Here is a 19,414-nt window from a genome sequence, read left to right as displayed (position 1 = left end):
ACAGGCCGGAAGATGATCCTGTGACATGGGTCTGCTGACAGCTTAAAAGCAAATGCCCAGTCTCCCACAGCAAGCCTAGGCATGCTGCTGCCTCCCAGTGCGGGTCAGGTTGGTGCACCCTGGGAAACTGGCTGAGATGAGCGGGTGATTTAACATATGGCAGCCTATGTGGAACAGAAGAACAGCTTGTGGGTCTGTTCTAAAGCACAGCTCTGAGTTCTGCCCATGCTCTGGTGTGGGGGTTACAGAGGGGAGACTCTGGACCATGTAGCTGCCTGTGCTCTGTGACACTCAGCAGAAGTGGAGGAAAGGACCAAAGACAGAAAAGGAAGGTTCTCCTATCTATTCTCAATTTATCAGCCAAATATATTTTTAACTTAAGGCAGCTAAAATCAATATAAACAGCTGGGGCTAAACGGGGGAAGATGCGCTGGTAAGGCTTTGGATTGGTCTGCCGATTAAAAATAGAAAACAAACGCATGGCTGTGTATTAACACGTGAATTTCTATTATAAACCGACTCAGCAAAGGAGCACAGGCAGACTTTGATCAAGTGGGGCCAGCCTTGCTGTCTCTGGCCATTGCCTGCTCGCTGCCATCAGAGGCCCTGTCAGATGCAATCACATACTTCCTACTTAACAGAAGGGAAGTAAGCTGGCGCTGTGAACTGCAACAGTGGGCAGTTCATTTAAGCCGTTTACAGTGGGCGCCGCTGGGCCAGCCTCCAGCCGACCAGCGAGCCAGACATTCCCTGCGGCCTGCTGGGTCTGGCTGCGGGGTGGACACTCAGGGTCAGGAGATTTTAAGTGAGTATAGAGGGCGAGCAGAACGGAGCGGTAAATCTCAAAGGAGACGTCCGTGTTCAGAGCAGAGAATGAGACTGAGAGGCCCTCATCAGCCTCACGTGAAAGAGGAAAACACTTAAACACATGCGTATTCAGACACCCACAGATGTACATTTGATCACACCCATGTTCACAGACACCCACAGACACACATTTGAACACACCCATGCTCACCGACACACATTTAAACACACCCATGTTCACAGACACCCACAGACACACATCTGAACACACCCATGTTCAGACACCCACAGACACACATCTGAACACACCCATGTTCACAGACACCCACAGACACACATCTGAACACACCCAGTCACAGACACACATCTAAACACACCCATGTTCACAGACACCCACAGACACACATCTGAACACACCCATGTTCACAGACACACATCTAAACACACCCATGTTCACAGACACCCACAGACACACATCTGAACACACCCATGTTCACAGACACACATCTAAACACACCCATGTTCACAGACACCCACAGACACACATCTGAACACACCCATGTTCACAGACACCCACAGACACACATCTGAACACACCCATGTTCACAGACACACATCTAAACACACCCATGTTCACAGACACCCACAGACACACATCTGAACACACCCATGTTCACAGACACACATCTAAACACACCCATGTTCACAGACACCCACAGGCACACAGCTAAACACACCCACACTCACATACACCTACATACAGATACATCTAAACACACGTGTGTTCAGATACCCACACATACTTAAACATATCAACACACATGCATGTTGAACAGACACATCTAAAATCATAGGTGTTCACAGATAACCCCCACAGACACATCTAAACACACATGTTCACAGAACACCCCCATAGACACATCTAAACACATGCATGTTCAGACTCACACACAACACACACATATATGCTTGCACAATTAGCTTTTGTTTCTCTTTGACGAGTCACACTTTTCTTGACTTCTGAGGGTACCGCTGAGATCCAGAGCTTCTAATGTGCTTTTTAAAAAGATGGACCTGCAGCTGCTCCTTCTAAAGCATGCTCGTCTTTGCTTCATACACATACAAATTACGCCACTTTGTGGCAGGTCAAGTGCTTAAGAATAAATATTAAGGGGCTGGAGAGATGGCTCACTGGTTAAGAGCACTGCTTGCTCTTCCAAAGGACCCAGGTTCAATTCCCAGCACCCACATGGCAGCTCACAACTGTCTGTAACTCCAAGATCTGACGCTTTCACACTAATGCACATAGATTAAAATTAAGTAAAATATTAAAAAAAAAGAATAAATATTAAGAATCAGGATTGAAACTAAGGGCAGAAGGCAAAGCTTTGTTCAACCAGCTTAAACTTTCTAAATTAGTATTTTTGCTTTAACGATCACACTTTGGTTGGGACAGAAAAATGCTCAGACAAAAAATACAAAATTCCATACATAATCATTTAGGCCAACACAGGGAACACATGTATACACAGACAAGATTTTGAACTTTTTTTTTTTTTTTTTTTGAGACAGAGTCTCACTCACTATGTACCCGACTGGCCCGGAACTTGCTATGCAGTCTAGGCTGGCCTCAAACTCTTAAGTCCTGCCTATCTCTTGCCTCCCAGTGACGGGATCAAAGGCATGCACCACCACAACAGACCAAAGTGTCTAACATATAGAGAACCTTATGGTATGACTATACGTGTTTGAGCATGTGTACAAGTGTGTGTGTGTACATGTGCAAGTGTATGTGCAGATGAACGGTCATATTTAAGTTGCGTGTGTCTGAGTGTGAGTGTACATTGTTTCTTTTGCGGTGTTTCAGATGTTAATAGTTGGACTGTAGTGTTTTCTGCTCAAAACTCATGGTTTACAGTGGACCTGAGCAGACATTTCCTTGTATGCAAGGTGTGGTTAGCCTTTGCCCACAGGCACAGGCACTAGTTACAGGCACTTCAAGTTCTCTCCCACAGTGACACGCCCACAGCTCAGATGCCTTCCTCAGCACCGCCTGTCACCTCTCTGACCTCGCCTCACATTTAAAGCCATGCACGATAGCTCTTGACTACTACAGGAAAGGATGGGCTCTGCTAGTCACTGGGCACACAGGCCGGTCAGTTTTAGAGGCATACCTGCTTTGTGCTGAGTTTGCGGCAGCCTGCATCACCGCTGCAGCGGCTTCCTGGGCCTTACGGTTCACAGTGGGCATTGGTGGGCCCATTCCTGGCCCTCCCTGCTGAGACATGCCAGGAGAACTGGGGGTGACGCTGCTCATGTTCCCAGGAAATGGTCTGTTCTGCATCCCGGATGAAGGCATTCGTCCCAGGGGCATAGCACCACATGGCTGGGTTGGCCCTTGTCCATGCATCTGGTTGTTGGCATTGATGCCCATACCGGGCCCTGGGCCGCTGTAGCTTGCACTGGGTACCCCACTATACGATGGGGTTCTGGAATAGTTGCCTAAACAAAAAGCAAAGACAAGTTAAAGCCTTTTATTTAAACGTTCATGAAAATATTCACTGGAAATATGTTGTTATACAACGGCTCGGCCACCACAGGCTGCTGCCACTAGCTGTGCTCTGTATCCACTCTTTCCTCTGCAGACCTGGCTGCATGCCCCAGGCACCTGAAGAACCAGCTCAATGCTAGAGTCCACCTGACTCTTCAACACTGGGATAAAAAGTGAGTCTCAGAACATGCTGTACCAAGCGGGCTGGGTTTGGCTAGTCATCCCAGCTACCTGTGGAACTGAGGCAGGAGGATCACATGTTCAACACTGCTTGGGCTACTGGGAGAGTCCAAGGGCAGCTGGGACACCATAGTAAAACCTTGTCTCAAAATAAAAGACTATATGGCCATGACCATAAGTCAGTGGTAGAGCATTAGCTTAACACTCACAAGGCCTTAGGGACAATCCCCTGTACTGTGAAAACAAAACAAACAATGTAAGGGTTTCCAGGCCAAAACGTCCTTAACATGCTGGACACCTTACACTCTTTCTTACCTGTCACCCAGAAGCATAATGTCAAACAGTCTTCAGATGAGGACCACTGAAAGCACCCTACCACCCCACCCCCACCCGACTATGGGGCTGAAATGACCCTGTCTGACCTCACAGGAAGGTGTCACGTGCATCTGCATTGGTCCAACATGGCTTTTCTCTGATATTGGGTCTGACCCCTTTCAAGGCCAGACTGCATGGCAGGTTTATGTATCTGCTCTAAGCATCACTGTGACACTGGGCACAGGGAATGGCAGTGTGAGGGGAGGAAGGCAAGATCCAGGGCTGAGGCCAGAAGGCATCCTCACCCTCCCACCACTCTGGCTACAGGAGGTACCTGCAGGGCCTCTAAGTTTCTTTTCTTCCTATTCTTTATTCTGACTGCACAAATGTCAGTTACATCCACGCATATTAGAGAGACATGGTCCCACTTCAATAATGACAGCAGATGTTAACTGCTGAGATAGAACACACTCTAAACACCCGGTTAAAGGCTTCTGCCCTGAGTTATCCCAGTTCTCCCGATAATCAAACACATCACTTGCTATAGCTGAGAAAACCAGAGCTTGGAGATTAGGATTGAGCCTCATGCAAACTGGTTCAAGAATCCATGTCTTTACCTGAGGAAACACACTGTCTCCCAGGAACGGAGTGCTGAAATAATATAACTGTAATGCCAACAAAATCCAAACCAACCCAAACAAAAAAGCATCTGTAGATTATGGACAGAATTTCTCAAGGGTTCTGACTATATTCTGGAACATTCTCCCATCACCTAATGATGACACATACATAAAAATGCCAGAACCGGCTCCAGGTGCAGGGGAAAGCTCCGATTTATGTGCATACTAGCATTTGTGAATGGAGGAGAGATGAAGGGAAAATACACAAGCAAAACCACGTGATGGTGACAGGGGAGTGAGTCTGTCTGGGGTGGAGACTCGGGTTGCTGTGATGGAATGGTAGGCTTTTGTCTGCACATGCTCAGTGGGGTCAAAAGTATAGGTGCTGATGTGGGACAGGCTTGGGGGCTGGGTGAGCCCTGTGCTTACTGACTGGGGACTCTTGGGAAGCTTTCCTCCAGCTCCCTTCCCCTGACTCCATTCACTGGAGGCTTTGCCACACAGGCATAAAGTCCCCAAACACAAAATGTGATGGAGGGGTGCCTGGCCAGCGGGGGGAAGCGAGCACAGTCAAGCCAGAGGACAGTCCACAACAGCACAGAATGGTCAAGGCAGCCACTGAGGAGCGACATGGTGCTGGGAGGGGCAGGAAAGCAACTGGAGCTAGCACTCTGAGTGTGTGCACATGTGAAGACATGACAGAGCTACTCAAGCATTTTCAGTAAAACAAAAATGGATCAATAAAAAGAAAAACCAAACCCTCACTATTATTATCACATACTAAGTTCAGTTCCGAGGTCCTGACCACAATTCTTTGATTCCTTACATGATACCCAAGAAAGCATTTCACTGGAACTCTAATTGTGGAGGTGAGGACTCCAGACCCTGGGAGGTTAAGTTATCTGTCCCAAATAACTGAGGAGTCAGGGTGTGATCCAGGTAGGCTGCAAGCGTGGCTTGGCGTGCAAGCTCTCTGTACTGTGTGTAGCCTTTTCAATGCTTAAGAAACAGTACACTTATGTAACCACGCAGTGATGACATTCAAACAGGTCTTCTCAAATCCATAGAAAGCAGTGACCTCAGGCTCTGCAGGAGTGAGACACTTTCTGCCCACTGAGTGCCTGCTGGTAGGTGCATGGTGGGTGAGCTTTCTTCTCCAACTGCCTGTGAAGTATTTGCTGTTATTTATGCATGAGGCCCCTGCTTGTGCAGACCATGGCTGGCACAGTGTGTCTGCCAAGGGCCAGTAAATATGTCAAGCACTGGGAGCCAGTCTATTCCAGCTACTCAATTCTGCCAATAAGGTTCACAGCTCCAAGGCAGCCACATGCAGATGTACGCACAGTTCCGTCAAGTGTGTGCTTACAAACCAGGGTCAAAACAAGAGGGAAATAATTTGCTGACTCCTGAAAGGGACCAGCCCTGGGACACGCCCACAACCTGTTACAATGGCTCAAGTCTATAGTGTCCTTAAGGAGAATGCAATTAGGCAGCCTGAGAGTGGACATGGGAGGAGTCTAAAGAGGAAGGGCAGACGCCAATGCCAGGCAGGTGGATCACTGTGAGTTCAAGGCGAGCCTGGTCTACAAAGCGAGTCCAGGACAGCCAAAGCTGCATAGAGAAACCCTGTCTTGGAAAAGCAGAGGAGAAAAAAGGAAAGAAAGAAAGGAAGGAAGAAAAAAAAAAAAGGATCTCAATAAAGAGACAAATATCTGGGGGCCTGGAGGCAGGCTGACAAAAGCTGCAGTATGAGGCAGGCTGACATTCGCCCTTACAGCAGACCGTAGCACCGCCACAGGAGTGGAATGTGCAGACACTCAAGCGCACACTGCTTTCAACAAAGGTTGAAAACACACTGAAACCGTTCACAATTGCAAACTCTTTCCAGAAAGTTCCGAAGTGGCTTCTGAGTGTCCCATCCTCTGTGTCGTCTGCTTATAGAGGGCAATCTCTGTTAGAAATAGCACCTTCCTGTATCCTCGGGGAAGCTGGTCCAATAAGTGCTTCCCCGTGAGCAGGAGCTAACGCCTCCTCCCCTCCCTGGCCTCACAGCCCCCTCACCTGCAGTACCTGAGTCTCACCTTGCCAGCGAGCATGTAAGTAACGCATTCAGAGTCCGCACGTTACCCTTCCTAACACTTTTCTCCAGTGAACACCTTTCCTTTTGAAAATGACACTTGGATCTTGCTTTAAGACAAGCACCTGAGACACGGCTTCTGTAAACTGTACCATGCTCTTGGTGCCATTTTTCTATAGGAGCACGATCCTACCCTTGCTGAGCTGTGCTCACTGTAGGAGAGACACACAGTGTGGCTGAGCTCTGCTCACTGTGGGAGACACACAGTGTGGCTGAGCTCTCCCATTCTGGATCTGACCCACTGTAGGGTGGGGACCTAGAAAGCCAATGTAGGCCAAGCTCTCATTCCTTTGTAGACTGTGGGGCTGGCTTGCAGTGGGGCTCGGGCTTAGGAAGGAAGGACACTGGCCTTTGAGGCAAGTGTGGGGCACAGTCACATGGCTCTCAGTCTATTTCCTTCAGTCAGTTGAGTTGACTCAGAATCACATGCCTCTATTTGGGAGAAGAAATACAAAGTCCCTGTTCTTTTCCTTGAAGTTTTAGACAATTTCCTCCCTGAGCCCATGTGCCTGGATAACCATACTCTCTGAAGGCCCCAAATGGCTTCTAAGTAAAGTTCAGGTTTGTTTGGCCTGGGCACCTGAGCCCTGCTTCTGACACACTGGGGCACTGTCATCAGGGATGCGCGATGTTGATGGGGACAGGCAGGGAGGAGAGCAGCAGAGCCTGCGGTGGCTGGGACCATCAGCACGGGACAACATCAGCACCACCTTCCCTATCACCTTTAAGGATGATCTGCCCCACCCTGCATAGTCTACAGCACGTCTCCCTCCTCCACCAAACAGAATCCAAATACGTAAGCCAAGCAAAGTACGGGAGGAAGCGCCAGGAATGAGGAGTGCGGTCTTCTTTGCATGTTTCTCTAATAGATTAGTAATTTGCTGGCACCAGCTCTGACAGAAAGCAGATGGATGCAGCATTAGGCACAATGCAGGCGGCAGATGCCGGGCCAGCCCACCTCAGCTGGACTACTCCTGCAGCCAAGTCCGAGAGCCCACCGTTTTCAAGTGGGTTCATCTTGGCACACCAGCTTTGGAAAATCAGTCACGAATGAATTCAGATTTCAAGCCACCAGGAGTTATATTCAAGCACCAGATAGAGGGAGTGGCAGCTAGGCTCGATTTAAGTCACCACCATGATTTTAGGAGGGCTGCAGATACTGTTGCATCTGACTTGAACACACTGGCATGTGTTAGTCAATCAGTACTTCACTTCAAGTTTCTCTTCGTAAACCAAGTGTTTCTGCTTCAGAGCTTAGACCTGTACCTTGGGTAGACACAGCCTGTGTGACAGTTACATGCTCTAAGAGATGCAAGCATGGGCTGGAGAGGTGGCTTCATAGTTAAGAGAACTTAATGCTCTTGCAGAGGACCTGGGTTCGGCTCCCAGCAACTCCCAATCTGTAACTCTAGTTCCAAAGGATCTGGCCTTTCTTCTGACCTCTGTGGGCAGCAGGCATATATGCATATATACATGTAGGCAAGCTCTCATACACACTTTTGTTTATAACTAGGGCTAAACATGCATTTACCTCAGCCAGTGTCCCCATTTTAATGGCTGTCCTTTACACAAAACCATATTTATTGACATATAACTTATATATATAAATAAGCCAGTACAATTAAGACATAGAATACTGTTACCATGACAAAATATTCCCTTTACAGTCACTCAAGAGCACACTGCCCACTCACCACAGTGTGATCACTCATGCCTGTGGCTAGAGGGCCACTGTGGACGCTGTGGCTAGTAGCTTCGGGCAGCTGTGAACAGAGCTCTGCAAGGATATATTTTTATTCCGCTTCTCTTGGGAAATTCTAGGTAATAGCAAGCTGGGTTGCATAGTGTGATTTTAACCTGGTAGGAAGCCACCACATGCTCTTAGGCATTGCATGACAGTTACTGACAGCAGCCAGAACTTGACACTGTCAATTGTTCAAAAGTCCTGGCCATTCTAACAGGCTGGGGACACAGTTCACCGTGGCTTTAATTCTCATTTGGCTTATGAGATAACTAAGTATTTTTCTTTTGTGTTTTGTTGGTAAAAGCCTTTCTGTGTTTATAACAACAACAGAAAGATACATTTTTTAAAAATCCACAAAATGCCTGTTTCTTCTGGGATCCACCATTCAATTCTCTGGGTCACAGACCAAGTAGTTAAGGAGACAAGAAACGGAGGTTCAAAGCTGAGGGCCCAGTCAGCTGGTCTTACGACATCCTTCTATTTGAGGGAACAACAGCTCGTGCTCTGCACTGGTGTGCACGGCGTCTCGTGCTTTGCACTGGTATACACGGCGTCTCGTGCTCTGCACTGGTATACATGGCGTCTTGCGCTTTGCACTGGTATACACGGTGTCCCGTGCTCTGCACTGGTGTGCACGGCGTCTCGCGCTCTGCACTGGTATACATGGCGTCTTGCGCTTTGCACTGGTATACACGGCATCTCGCGCTCTGCACTGGTGTGCACGGCGTCTCGCGCTCTGCACTGGTATACATGGCGTCTTGTGCTTTGCACTGGTATAGACGGCGTCTTGTGCTTTGCACTGGTATACACGGCATCTTGTGCTTTGCACTGGTATACATGGTGTCTCGTGCTTTGCACTGGTATAGACGGCGTCTTGTGCTTTGCACTGGTATACACGGTGTCTTGTGCTTTGCACTGGTATACACGGCGTCTTGTGCTTTGCACTGGTATACATGGTGTCTTGTGCTTTGCACTGGTATAGACGGCGTCTTGTGCTTTGCACTGGTATACACGGCGTCTTGTGCTTTGCACTGGTATACATGGCGTCTTGTGCTTTGCACTGGTATAGACGGCGTCTTGTGCTTTGCACTGGTATACACGGCATCTTGTGCTTTGCACTGGTATACATGGCGTCTTGTGCTTTGCACTGGTATAGACGGCGTCTTGTGCTTTGCACTGGTATAGACGGCGTCTTGTGCTTTGCACTGGTATACATGGCGTCTTGTGCTTTGCACTGGTATACACGGCGTCTTGTGCTTTGCACTGGTATACATGGTGTCTTGTGCTTTGCACTGGTATAGACGGCGTCTTGTGCTTTGCACTGGTATACACGGCGTCTTGTGCTTTGCACTGGTATACATGGCGTCTTGTGCTTTGCACTGGTATAGACGGCGTCTTGTGCTTTGCACTGGTATACACGGCATCTTGTGCTTTGCACTGGTATACATGGCGTCTTGTGCTTTGCACTGGTATAGACGGCGTCTTGTGCTTTGCACTGGTATACACGGCGTCTTGTGCTTTGCACTGGTATACACGGCATCTTGTGCTTTGCACTGGTATACACGGCGTCTTGTGCTTTGCACTGGTATAGACGGCGTCTTGTGCTTTGCACTGGTATACACGGCGTCTTGTGCTTTGCACTGGTATACATGGCGTCTTGTGCTTTGCACTGGTATAGACGGCGTCTTGTGCTTTGCACTGGTATACACGGCGTCTTGTGCTTTGCACTGGTATACACGGCGTCTTGTGCTTTGCACTGGTATACACGGCGTCTTGTGCTTTGCACTGGTATAGACGGCGTCTTGTGCTTTGCACTGGTATACATGGCGCCTTGCTTCCCCAGTCAACATGCATTTAAAACTTCTCTAGATTATAACATTTATGCTCATTCTGCACTATGGCTGCTACTACAGTCTCACTTTCAACTCTAGGAAGGTTTTTTTCTCCTCTGCGTGTGTTAATAACAGTTCTTAAAAAATAAAAATAAAAAACAGCCCCCCCAATCCTAATTATAAAGTAATGCAAGCTCAATACATAAAATATAGAAATGGCAAAGTATTGGCCTTGGTTTCACTTCCCATAGACTATACACAGCATGCAACATATCTCTTAGGCACTGAAGAGTCTATACACACACACACACACACACACACACACACACACACACACACACACACACACACACACACAGGCACGCCTGTGCTAGATTCCTCTCCTTAGCAACAGTGATTCAAATTCAAACACTTGTTCTTTGGAGACTCTTAAATGCTCGGCCCTGTGCCAGCTGCTGGGCATCCAGCACTGAGCAGAGACTGAGAGCCCAGGTGAACCAATGAAGGGACGCAGGCCTCGCTCCCTGGTGATGAGACCTAGGAAGGGAGTGAAACAGTGACCTCTACAGAGTGGTGAGGGACACAAAGGGAAGTGAGTAACTTTTTCTCCAGGAACTTCAGGGCTGACTGACATCTGTTGCAGACCCTGGAACACCAGGGAGCAACCAGGTGCCAGGGTGCATCTGGCCTACACATGGCCTTCGGAAAGCTGCTTGTTGCTTCACCTATGGTCAAGGAGTAATGGAATGGTAGGTCACCCTTCAACGTGTAGCTGCGCGGTGACAAACATGTCTAATAGCACTGACTACTGGATGCCTGACAAAGAACAGTGAGTGTGTGAAGAAGACAAAAATCTTTTCTACTGTAAGTTCTGAACCGGTTCGTAGTCAGCGTGGCACTGCATTATGTCACTATCTGATGTACAGACCCAAGTGAATTTCTCAGAGGTGACAAAAGAGTAGGCAGTGACATAGGTGAGTGTGTAAAGACTACTCCTCTGAGCTATAGCCAACCTTGTATAAAGTGGCATCTTCTGTAATAGGAAACAAGGGTCCTGAGAGTAAGACACCGTGTGTCATACATGCAGGAGCTTCATGCCTTTCATGTGTCCAGGTGCGCTGTACCAGGCACAAGGACCAGGGCATGGAGGGGGAGGTGCCTGCTGAAGGCAGGCGAGGGACAGCCTTGAGCTGCTCCACTGGCTGCAGCCCCTGAGTCCTCCTGAAAGGTTACTGGGAGCATGGTTGGTGCCCTGTGAGGTGGAGGCCACACTGCTGGCCTTCCTTACGGAGGAGACCAGGAGTGTCGTAGGAGGCCGCACAGAGCTGCTTTATGTAGCTCTCATTTTACGTTACTCTGCACTGTAAATTCCCAGTTTACAGAATTTGACCAAATCATGAGAACGAGAAGTCTAGGAAACAGTCATGCTTAAGTTCTATAATATGCAGGCTAAATCTGAGCATCCAAATGCGACTCCGTTACAGTAACCACGCTGGCAATACAACCATCTAATTCAGTTTTCTCCTCAGTATTAGCACGACTGAGGATTAGGAATTCCTTCAATTGGAAACAAAATGCTTAGAATATAGGATGAATCCTTTTGCCCAGCGTGTCAAAGGTTAGTCTCCTAGGCACATGGCCAGCTGTTTCAAGGGGAACTGAAGGGAGGGGCATGAGGAAAGGCCTGCGGAGCGACAGCCTCTGGAAGGCTCACCAGGCTTTTGCCAGTCTCCAGCAGAGTTGGGGGGCTAGGTGCACCCCTCCTCTGGGAAGCCAGAATACACTGTCTTCAGACCTAGATGGGGCTTTTAGGAACGGAGCTAGAAGCCCTGGGTCATGGTGACACTGGGTGCCCATGTGGGACTCTCAAATGGCTAACAGCCTGAGAGCTACTGACATTTACGCCTCACGTCCCTGGAACTGAAAGAGTTGTAAAATTACCATGCAATTCACAGTCCTGGAGCAACGCACACTCCAACTGAATAGCATGTGAAATTTGCTTTGGCTGAATTTGTGAGAAAAGAAGGAAAATCCAAGACGTCTCATTGCTTTATAGAAAGTCCCTTAAACCTTTCTGAAGATCCTTTTCCCTCAATAACTGGAGATTGAACTCCTTAGGCTGACTGACTCCTGTGTCATAAGATAAACACTGTAAAAAAATGAAGGCATAAAACTGGACGGTGCCAGCTACAGCCCATGCAGCCGCCATGCGGTGATTTGTGAGGACTTCAGATGCATGCATGTGAGTGGCAACTGGGGAAAATCTAAACTCGGAATTACTGTTACCAGCCCCGGGCTGCTCATTCAAGCAGAGTGAGGCCAGATCCTTGTTTTTGGCAGTTAGGGGCATTGGTGTGTGTGTGTGTGTGTGTGTGGTGTGTGGTGTGTGTGTGTGTGGTGTGTGTGTGTGTGTGTATACACACACACATATTTGAAGATGGTCAGTGCAGGGTGCTTTTCTAGGGAAGACACAAGCAAAGTAAAAGGCTATGAAGATCAAACTGATTTCTGCCCTCTTTCCCCCAAATTCATCATTAATAATTAACGTTAATTACATAATTCCCTTCTATTTGCAGAAGTGAGTCCCCGAGGCCCTCTCTCCTTGTAAACACTTTGCAAGGGTAGTTATTACATGTGCTTGCTTGGAGGTAGCAAAGTGCTAGTTCATAAAATATGCTGTAATTAAACACTTTTACACATTTAGCTTAGTTTCATCTTATTTGTATACTTAATAATTCAATTTTATAGCATCACAATGCAGTTCTAACACCCTTTCTCTTCTGTACCCACAAGAATTATCCTCCCACTCTGCTTCATATTTCTTTTTCATTGTGAGTTTTAAATTTTAATTAATTGGTTGTTTTGTTTTTTTGTTTTTTTTTTTTTAAGTCAGAGATTCACTTTGTAGCCTGGGCTGAGTTTAAACTTGCAGTAATCCTCCTGCCTCGGCTCCCAGGTGCTGGGCTTACAGCTGTGACTCATCATGTTTGGCAGGGCCTTTAGTATTTCTGACACTTTTCCATTCCTCATGCTCCAAGAAGCTATTCTTGGAGGCAAGCAGTTCCTTTCATCACTGACACTCAGTGGATGAGGAGGGGCCTGACTGCAGCCTGGGATGTGGGGCAGCTGGTGGCCACAGAGTGGCCTGAGTCAGTCACCACGGGTTTGAAGCCTGTTCCTGCCTGAGGGAACAGAGGGTACCCAGGTCAACCTGTCAGAGTTTGGTTTTCTCCCTGGCAGAGTGATGACTGGCTCACTCAGAACAGGTTGGCCATCACTGCACGGAGAGGAAGTGCTCGCTTGTGCTGAGCCTGGGTCTCTCCCTTAGAGAGGCAGAGAAAACCTGTCTGCTCTCCTGTCTCAAATGTGAACTGCCCTCAAAACACAAGCCCACAGTCAGCGGCACGTATAGAAAGTCTTGTTTTTTCCAGACAGTATCTTGCTATGTGGCCCAGGCTGGCCTGAAACCATGGTGATCTTCCTGGCTCTGCCTTCGGCGTGAGCCACCACATCTGGCCCCGGCTTCCTTGGCTAATCACATTTTGTAGATGCTATATCTGATAATAAAATGTGATTATCCAAAGAAGCTGTATATACAACGTCATCCCCCGAAATGTTTTAAAATAAATCAATCCCAGGAGTCATGTTACGGACGGAGAGAGGAGACGGATGGCTTGTCTTTCTTACTACAACTTTTAACAAGAGACACTAGCCAGCTATCTTACCAGTAGTTACATACTTATGAGGAAGAAGGGGGGAAATCTCTCATTGAGGGGGGGCGGTTTCTGCGTAACAGAGATTCCAAGAGGAACACACAGGCAGGGTCTGCTCTGACTTGGAACATGCCAGTCCGTACAGCTGTGCCATTTCCTACCCTTTAGTACTTGCTCAGACAAACAGGGCCCTGGGATTTGAACATGGGCAGAGCCTGGACATTGATTTTAAGCTCACTAGTGCCAGTGTGGGACTCTAAGAGGGGCCATGGGTTGGGGTGGATGGTGGTGAAGAAGGCAAGGTCAGAGGGCCTGAGACGGAGGGGCTGGGCAGAGTCCCTTATATAGGGTGTGCCAGGTGTGGGAACACCATCTTGGCTTCAGACTGTTCCTTCTGTCAGCTTGTACTAACAAACCCACCCAGTGCCTTCCTGACGACAGACCCTGCTGCTCTGCAGGGATCCAATGGCTGTGCTGTGGAAGTCTTTCTTGCAGGCTGACATAAACAATGTCACTCTGGGGGGAGATGGATGTCACAGGAAGTGCTCTTGATCTCCAATACACACAGCAGTTTGTATGAGGATTTGCTTGGCTCAGGGCTCTTAACTGAAGGAGAGTCCAATACAATGATTCGGAGAAACTAAGGGATTTACTAAAAAAAGAAATCTATTCCTCAGCACTGGCCTTCTCTGATCTCAACTCCTAGAACGGAGCATGCAGCTTATTCACACAGATCTAAGCACTGAGCTCATGTGTGATGCCTGCATGAAGCCCACACGAAGCCCACATGATTTGACGTCAAGGCTGATGAGACCTTTAGTAGCCCCAGTTCTGAGAACAGGCCATTCTCAGGAAAGGTCCACACTTTCTATACTTGTCCAAGTGTCTTTCCATGATAGCTAAGGAGCTCGGCTTTGGTTGAGAAGCACCCACTCCAGCCTGCTAAGGGGGGAGGCATGTGGGTTCCCACAAGGGATGAACTCGGGGTCCGCCTCAGCTCAGCTACAAACTGCTGCTCATCACTCCTAGGCTTGCTGTACTAGCATGGAAGACGTCATGCCATGCTATGAATTCTGTCATGCCAAACCCTAAGGCTCAGTCCATCGTGTCCAAATGTACATGAGCAAAACAGGAAGGGACCATTTGGAAAGGGCTACTGGGGTACCCCAAAACTTCTAGCAACAGACGCAGCTGAAAAGTGGGCACAATAGAGCAGTTTAAGACAAAGAACTCACCACAGCGAGAGCTCCGAGAGCACCTAATGTCCTTGTGGAGCTTCAAAGCACGACACTAGTGACTCACTGCTTTTAAATAAAGAAGGGCTAGCTACTGAAAAGACCAGGGCTTCCAGGGCCTCCAGGGCCTCTAGGGACACTTGCTGATTCTCAGAAATCCTCAAGGGCTGGCTGGCTGGTCTTTGGGACCCTAGGCTTGTTTACTATACAGACATAGATCTCACCAAGACCCAGGCTCCTGTGGGCAGGTCCGGCTCTGGCTGCAGGTCAAAGCAACTAGACACGTGTCTTAAGTCAAACTGCCCCTGGCTTCTCAGATACAGGACTTCCAGCAACTGTAGCAGATGATAACTGTTTCCCGAACAATCCACTAACGTCTGATTTCAGTACATACAATTTAATGCAGGTATGACACTGTAATGTCTCACTACCAAAAGTGATTTCAAAATACGCCCATGTGTTTTAAAGTCCTGACTAGAGGGCTCTGAATGGACCTGGCATTTCCAAGCACATGTGGGAACAGTGTGCATGATTTCGGCTCTGCGTTTTTCTCCCACTCCCTCACTTCCTGCCTCAGACCTGCATCCCTGTCAGGCTGTGTTCTGTGAGGATGGGTCAGGGTAGTGGGCACTGTGTGCATCTGCTGTAGCACCTGAGGGAGGACCAGGCTCAGGACTACAGACAATCTGCTAAGCAGGAAGCTTGTGGTCCTAGGGGGCTACTGGTGTGTGGGGCTGTAAAACTGACAGACCACACCAATGGCCAAATTTTAAATTGGAGAGAGTGTGAGGACGTGGCTGTGCCTTTCTCTACCAGCACTTGGGAGTTACATCGAGGGTCAAGTCTACTCCTTAAGGAGTATCACTCACATGGGAGCCAGCACTCACCACTAAGGACAGGGCTGTACTTGACTCCCTACCATTGTGGGTCTGCACAAACCTCACTATCCACTACAGCAAACAGCAGCATTGTAACGTGTGTTTAACCATTCAAGCCTTGATGATGACATTAAGACAATCCCTCCCAGCCACCATGATGCGTTTTGGAGAAGGTGTTGCTTTGTTACCTTGGGGTCCATACTGGCTCATCTGTGGACCATAAGTGCCACTTGAGTTGCCCTGCTGAAAGTTACTGATTCCAGGATGCATCTGGCCCCCAGGAGAAGGGTGGGGTGACATGGATGGTCCTGTCTGCTGAGGTCCGTACTGAGACATCTGAGGGTTTCTCTGTGTGCCTGCCATAAAACCTACATGGGAAACAAAGAGAAACATAGAAAGGCAAGTGTCTTAGAATTTCTGCATACACAAGTGCCCGTGGGATTGTGTGAAAGGCAGATGGCTTGGTACCACCACATTCCCCTAAGAAACAGCCAAAGACATCTCAAACCCAGGGTGGAGCATCTGGGAGGGTGCCATGGGGCACCCTGGTCTTAACCCGGAATTTCTGGGACAATAGCAGTCCATTGCTCTAACCAAATTCATGGGAAACGGGGAGAAGAGGGAGTTAGCACGAAAACACCTTTGTAGATAAGCCCTGTAGATGCAACCGTTAGAGAGCGGGGAGGCCCATAGATGCAAGAGTTGGGGGAGGGGAGAGGCCTATAGATATAACAATTAGAGTGGGGTAGGGAGGCCCATAAATACAACAATTAGAGTGGGGTCACTTGCACTCCTACTGGCTAGGCTGGGCATGTGCTGTCTCTGTGGCTTACAGAACTATGGTACCCAACCCTCTTGCCTTGCACCCTCAGCTGCCCTCCTTTGACAGCTGTTCAACAGCTTGAGGACCTATGAAGGCCCAGCTTACAACGACCCCATCCCATTGTGCTCTAAACCTCCCTCCGGCTCAGAGTTTCCAACCTCCAGCCTTTAATCTGCTCTGCCACTCACATTCCCTGCCCTTTGTGTGATGCCATCACAGGCCTAGAAGCTTCTGTCAGAAGTTCCCTTCTTGCTCCCGGCCGTCAGCCTGTCTTGAGTTTGAGGACTCCTGAGATACACCTGGAATGGCTCCTGTCTTCAGTCCTGTTTCTGCAGAGCCCACTCCCAGCTATAGACTAACCACTCAGGATTCCCCCTCTTACCTTTTCTTTACGACAGAGCTGCAGAGTTAAGTCCCAGGACTCATGAGAGGGCACTGGAGCAGACCCTTCACTTGCACAAGGCCCTCAGCAGCTCGCCTCTGCACCTAGGCCTACAGACATGGTCTGCTGGTGGCCTCTCACGTTGACCGCTTTACCTCAGCTTCTCTCCCTTTGCTGTAATGTCCCGCCACTGGCCTTCTCGTCCTTCGAGAAGATGATATCAAGCACTGCCCTTCAACTGAGCCTCACCGTCTCCTGTCCTTACTCTGCAGCTGTCCCCTCGTGTGCTTGGTCCTGCTGCTGCTTTCCCTGACTGCCCAACCTCATCTCCCTCAGATGCCTTCACCGAACTTTTCAGAACCTCTATGTGCTGTGCTTTTATTGTTAATGACACATCTGTATGTGGTGTGTGTATGCATATTCACATGTGTGTGGGTGTACCTTCTGCACAGGCATATGAAGGGCTGACGTTGAAAGGCACTGGATGTCTGTCTTCCTCCATCACCCTCAAGCATATTTACTGAGGCAAACTCTCTCGCTGAACCCAGAGCTTGGCAGTCGCAGCTAGTTCAGCTAGCTGCATGACCCAGGGATCCAGCCTCCGCCTCCCGAGTGCTGGGATTAGAAGCAGCTGCCACGTCTACCTGGCTGTGTCTTCATGCTCAGAGGGAAGCATCTAGGAGCCATTTCTGCAGCCCCTACAGCTATTTTTATGCCACGTCAAGCAAAGATCCTGTCTCACACAACATTTCAGCACATGGAATGCACGAGGACCCTTGTGTGAGTCTCTCTAGGTAGGCTGGATGGCCCTGGCCGTCGGTGCCTGTGTGCTCTGCTTCCCGCCTGCTGGGATGGGCAGCGCCACCCCTGACCCAAACTGCCTTCTGAATATCTGGCCGGACACCAGAGACTCTGCAGATCATTACACTGCAGGAATGTGATAAATGGCCTTTTTAATGTGCCAGGAAAACATGTATGTAAATTGTGCAGAAATGCAATGCTGGAAACAGCCAAGTATGTGTTCAAAGTAGCACTGACAAGGGCAGCGGAGACGAGTCTGGGCAGTGAGAGTGCTGGGCGAGAGAAGAGTGCTGGGCGAGAAGAGTGCTGGGCGAGAAGAGTGCTGGGCGAGAGAGCTCCTGCTCAGTGGAGGTTCTGGCTGGGGAGAGGCAGGTCTGCGTGAGGCAGGGGGAGCCCAGAAAGCAGTGCTGCCAGGTGACAGACCCTCACATTTCCTCAGAACAAAGTGAACTCTTAATAAGGCTCCTGCCTAAAGAGCCATAAGGTGTAAGCAAGGAGAGATATTTCTTATTATCCTATTTAAGTTACTTATAAAGAAAAGTCTCATGAAATTGGGCTTAACTGCCAGCTTCTAGGAAAAAAGTCATCATAGGAAATGTTTGCTTTGCCCATCTGAAAACAAACAGGAATCAGAGCACTGAAATTAGTGTAGATGATCGTGTCTTCAGATGCTATAGGAAACAGAATCCGAGTTTTACTGGGGGATTCTCAAGGTTTTCAGACAAGAGTACTGGTTAATAAAAATGGCACTTCAGTTTCGTGGTGATTGTGTGCAAGGGCTGGCTTCCCTCTTGCCTGGTTAGGACAGCCACAGCAGCCCTTTTAGTAGTCAATTGTCTCTCAATAGTGACACTGCAGGTGCTCAGGGACCACACTACAGTTAATGCTGCTGCTGGGACAAGTTGTTCACAAACGTTCTAAAAACTCTTACCTTGGTAAGTTACTTAATTTCTGGATATTTACTTAATCATTAAAAACATACATGTCAGTTGGCAATTGCACTCGAACCATCCAAAAGAGCATTTGCATTTTATAGAGAACAAAATTTGTATAAAGGCTTTATATAAAAGGAGGCTGAGTGCAAAACCCAAATCCCACGAAATGTGACAGCGTCAAATCCTGCAACTTAGAGACAACATTCTGTGGTGTGTGGCATCTACCTCCCATGTAGCCACTCATGTTGGAAAGCTAATTTTCACTGTAGCCTTTTATCAAATGTTCAACTTATAAGGAATTCCTTTTCTTTTCTATGGCCTCATGTAGGATGGGGAAGCATTCTAGCATGGAGGCGCGCGCGCACACACACACACACACACACACACACACACACACACACACACACACACACACACACACACGCCGAGCTTCTTACAATCTTGTTTTCTAGTTTCTGTAG

The 19,414-nt window shown here is 48.4% G+C and overlaps 1 protein-coding gene across 7 annotated transcripts in view; it reads right to left on the bottom strand.

Annotated features, from left to right (window-relative positions):
• Positions 1–19,414, bottom strand: part of Arid1b (AT-rich interaction domain 1B) — a 353,377-nt gene that overhangs the window by 50,609 nt on the left and 283,354 nt on the right. For all 7 annotated transcript variants that reach the window (XM_051164663.1, XM_051164660.1, XM_051164658.1 and 4 more), the window contains 2 exons: positions 16,201–16,380; positions 2,982–3,309 (listed from right to left, as the gene is read on the bottom strand). In XM_051164663.1, coding sequence (XP_051020620.1) covers positions 2,982–3,309; positions 16,201–16,380 — 508 coding nt within the window. The remainder of the gene's footprint in view (positions 1–2,981; positions 3,310–16,200; positions 16,381–19,414) is intronic.

This window comes from Acomys russatus, chromosome 21, assembly GCF_903995435.1.
Source record: "Acomys russatus chromosome 21, mAcoRus1.1, whole genome shotgun sequence".
Taxonomy (NCBI): domain Eukaryota; kingdom Metazoa; phylum Chordata; class Mammalia; order Rodentia; family Muridae; genus Acomys; species Acomys russatus.
The sequence above is the reverse complement of the archived record's forward strand: the minus strand, read 5'-3'. Positions and strand labels throughout refer to the sequence as shown.